At 42.8% G+C, this 4,597-nt stretch overlaps 1 protein-coding gene across 1 annotated transcript in view; it reads right to left on the reverse strand.

Annotated features, from left to right (window-relative positions):
- The window catches only part of ddx18 (DEAD-box helicase 18), a 39,999-nt gene extending 35,603 nt beyond the window's left edge, over positions 1 to 4,396 (reverse strand). Inside the window, exons 1-2 of the mRNA XM_033024625.1 lie at positions 4,258 to 4,396; positions 1,778 to 1,948 (exon numbers count right to left, since the gene is read on the reverse strand). Coding sequence (XP_032880516.1) covers positions 1,778 to 1,948; positions 4,258 to 4,342 — 256 coding nt within the window. The 5' untranslated portion in view covers positions 4,343 to 4,396. The remainder of the gene's footprint in view (positions 1 to 1,777; positions 1,949 to 4,257) is intronic.
- Between the last annotated feature and the right edge of the window lie 201 nt (positions 4,397 to 4,597).

Raw genomic sequence — 4,597 nt, forward strand, 5'->3', positions numbered from 1 at the left:
CTGCCTGCTTCAAAGTCTCCACTATTGTCCCTATACCCAAAAAGGCAAGGATTACTTGTCTTAATGACGACAGGCCTGTCGCACTGACCTCTGTAGTCATGACGACACTCGAAAGGCTTGTGCTGGCCAAGCTGAAATATATCACAAATTCCCTGCTGGACCCTCTGGAGTTTGCATATCGGGCCAATAGATCTGTGGCTGATGCAGTCAACCTGAGCCTGCACTTCATCCTACAGCACCTCGACCGCCAGGGGACCTATGCGAGGATCCTGTTTGTTGATTTTAGCTCTGCATTCAACACCATTGAGGCAGAGCTACCACACTCCAAACTTTCCGAGTTGACTGTTGACTGCTCGATCAATGGTGTTTTATCATTAATGTTTTATTATTATTAATGTTTAGTGTTTTCTGAGATTCGTAACTCTCACTGTATGTCATGTTGTTACTTGTGCGCAGAGCACCAAGGCAAATTCCTTGTATGTGAATACTTGGCCAATAAACGTACATACTAGACCAAGTGCCCTCAACGCGCAGTTGCGGGGGGGGGGGGGAGCACCACACACACACTAACCACCCCCCACACATACACACACTAATTCCCCCCCCCCCCCCTGTGATATTATATTAATATTATAATTAATATTAATTAATATTTAATTAAGAGACAGAAGGAACTGCAGATGCTGGTTTACCAAAAAAGACACAAGGTGTTGCAACTCAGTGGGTCAGACAGCATCTATGGAAGACATCGAAAAGTGACATTTTGGATCAAGACCCTTCTTCAGATTTATTTAGTTAGTTAGATTTAAATCCCACAGATGCCTTGGAGGGATTTGAACACCTCTCTCTGGTTCCCTGCACTATTAAGCACATAGTTTACCGATCAGGAACATTGACCTGTGCAGTAAATCTGATAATTCCAATTTGGAAAATATCCAATGTTGAAATGTTGTAGTAAATTGGTGGCTTTGGCTCAAAGTGACCATGGGGCACTTGGAATCCTCAGCATCAAAGGTGGATGGTGCTGCAAGGTTTGTAGTATAAGAGATCAGTTCCCCATCTGCTTGCTTCCATTCACATTCTGGAATTTGAGCTATGGTTCTCTTCAAACTAATTTCCCATTGTTTGTTTTATAATCATGACACAAATTTGGTACCTTTGACATTAATTTCAAGAGAAAATTGTTCCTTGTTGCATTCGCAATATTGAAATAGTCAAACCAAGATCAACATTGATGAGGCCCTCACCCGTGTCTCCTCGGTACTGGGCGATCGTTTCGCGGAACACCTTTGCTCAGCCTGCCTGAAGCAACCTGATCTCCCGGTTGCTGGACACTTTAATTCTCCTTCCCATTCCAACACAGACCTTTCTGTCCTCGGTCTCCTCCATTGTCAGAGTAAGGCTAAACACAAATTGGAGGAACAGCATCTCATATTTCGCTTGGGCAGCTTGCAGACCAGTGGTATGAATATTCATTTCTCTCACTTCAGGTAACCCAGGCATTCCTTCTCGCTCTCTATCCCTCCCGCAACCAAGTCCCACTAGCATCTAATTTTTACCCTACAAACAGCTTACAATGTTTCATTTATTATCGTTACTTTTTTGCATATCTTTCATTCATTGTTCTTCATCTCTCCACATTACTATCTATATCTCTTGTTTCTCTTATCCCTAACCAGTCTGAAGAAGAGTCTCGAACCGAAACAACACCCATTCCTGTCCAGAGATGCTGCCTGTCCTGCTGAGTTACTCTTGCTTATTGTGTTTATCAACATACCAAATTCCTGGATGTTGTTTGCATTTTTCCTTTTCTTTTTCTTTTTCATTTCCGATTTCAGATCAGCCCCTTCTTTCACAATCCTTTGAGCCGTCAACATTTTTGCAGTCTTTTCTTTATTGTTGGTTGAATCTTGTGGCATTTCATTTTCCACTTCGTTTTGCTGGATCACTGTTAACAAAAAATCAATGTTGTCACGCAGAGTGTAGACATACTTGAAGTTCATGTGCAAGACCTCAAATACCACCAAAAAAGTTTGCTGCTTCAGAATGATGTGGTGAATGTGCTGGGAACCCATTAAAAATATATTTGGATCACAACTCCAAGGACAAGAACTGCTGTGATAGTGTGTGGCTGAGGTATAAATAAAGGCCCAGGTACTCCCATGCCCCGTTTGAAATTAATTTCACTCATTTTCTGTCCAGACAGTCTCCAAAATTTCCTATACAATATGTTAATTACTTAAAACCAGTGATGTCAGGAAGCATGACAACAGGGAGTTCACATTGTCACCATTACAATAAAGGAGAAGAACGAGAAAACCATATTGTGCTAAACATAAGTCATGATATAGCCCTGTAGGATTTTGGTCAGGTCACATTTCGAGTATTGCATGCAGTTCTGGTCATCCCATTACAGGAAAGATGCGGAAGCTTTGTAGAGGGTGCAGAGGGGGTTTACCAGAATGCTGTTTGGATTAGAGGGTTTCAGCTGCAGGGAGAGATTTAATAGACTTGGATTGCTTTCTCTGGAATGTCGGAGGTTACGGGGAGACTTGATAGAACCAAATAAAATTATGAGAGGTATAAATAATGTACAGTCAGAACTTTTTTCCTGAGGGTGAAAATGTCAAACACTAGAGGGCATAGCTCTAATGTGAGAGGGGGAAACTTTAATGGAAATGTGGAGGAGTTTTTTTTTTACACAAGAGTGGTGGGGATCTTGAATGCATTGCCAGGAGTGGTGGTGATCTTGAATGCATTGCCAGGAGTGGTGGTGCTGGCAGATACATTTAAGAGGCTTTTAGATAGGCACGTGGAAGTGCAGGGAATAGAAGGATATGGATCACTCACTGGCAGATTAAATCAGTTTGGCATCATGTGCGGCAGAAATATCATGGGACGAAGGGCCCGTTCCTATGTCTTACAGTTCTATGTTCCATGAGAATAGATGTAGATCGAGTCTTTGAGCGTTTACCCTATGTTTAACTGGGAATCGAGTAGGAGAAGAAAAAGTAATTTGGGATGGTGCAAATTAAGACATGGAGAACCCTATTTTGGATGAATTTAAATGTATGAGATTAGAAAGAAAGGAACCAGTCATGTGCATCAAAAGCTTTTAGGTGACAAAACCCTCACTTGCAATACACACAACAGTTTAAAGATTACCATTCTCCAAAAGACACTTGCAATAAGATTCTGTAACGCTGCATCAAATAGCAATTTACTTGTTCCAGTCTTGGTGTATATGACACTCACTACTGTGCTTTCATGCAAATTTCGATTACGAGTGGAAATTAAATTCCAAAATTCAAACTTATTATTAGTTCAAACAATTTGGTTTAACTAATTAAATGGTCCTAATTCCTAAAAACAATGAACTACGTGTAAATGTATGACAACAATCCAACAAAGAAAGGCACAAAAAGCTGGAGTAACTCAACAGGACAGGCAGCATCTCTAGAGAGAAGGAATGGGTGACATTTTGAGTCGAGACCCTTCTTCAGTCTGTCTGACTGACTGTTCAGATCATCAGTCGGCCAAAGGGGAGAAACAAGGAACTGCAGATGTTGGTTTACACAAAACCACAGCATCCAATAGAATTGGTTTCTGTAAATTGTCCCCAGTGTGCAGGATATCGTACAGGTGATCATTGGTCGGCGCAGACTCGATGGGCCAAAGGGTCTGTTTCCATGCTGTATCTCAAAAAATCTAATATATAGGTCTGTGAGTTTAAAATTGGATGGGCGCAGACTAATTTGACCAGGTCCCGACCAGAAACGTCACCTGTTTCCGCGACCAACGATCACCTACATATTGTCCCTAGTGTGTACGATATCCTACACACTAGGGACAATTTACAGAAACCAATTAACCTACAACCCTGCACGTCTTTAATGTGTGGGAGCAAACCGGAGAAAACCCATGTGGTCACAGGAAGAACGTACAAACTCCGTATAGACATCACCCGTGTTCAGGATCGAACCTGGATCTCTGGCGCTATAAGGCAGCAACTCTTCCGTCGCGCCTTTTGTTTCGCTTTAAAATCGCAATTGAAGATTCTACCGGCTGTGTTTGTAGATAGCTTGTTCGAGATGGTGAATCTGGTTTGTAATACTTCTTGGCGCTACTAGAGTCTTCGACCAAGGACTCGAGGATCTGATCCCATGCCCCACACCGGAGCTGGAGCGCACACGCCAGGAGGCGGGTGATATCACGATCTCGCCCATGACCAGACTATCCCTAACGCAGAACACTCACCCTTTGCGCTGGCGGCTATATGTTTAATCTTCTCGCTTTTCCTCTGCAGCCGCTTGCGGATGAGCTTCATGTGCAGATCCGCCATCTTGCCCAGCCACACGCGAGAGAGCAAGGACCCGCGCCCGAGGGGGTCACGAGAGTGCCCGCCAGCAGGGAAACATGGGTTTGGGGTTTTTTCAAGTTATACTTCAGTCTCTGCTTTATGTTTCAGATTCAGATTCAGAAAAGTTTATTGTCTGTCGTAACAGAAAATCTTCGCGACAATTTATTTATTTATTTTTTATTGCGATTTGATGATTTTCTGGCGATCTAGTCAGACAGCTGTACCCTGCGCAGCCGT

Source organism: Amblyraja radiata, chromosome 7 (assembly GCF_010909765.2).
Source record: "Amblyraja radiata isolate CabotCenter1 chromosome 7, sAmbRad1.1.pri, whole genome shotgun sequence".
Classification (NCBI taxonomy): Eukaryota; Metazoa; Chordata; class Chondrichthyes; order Rajiformes; family Rajidae; genus Amblyraja; species Amblyraja radiata.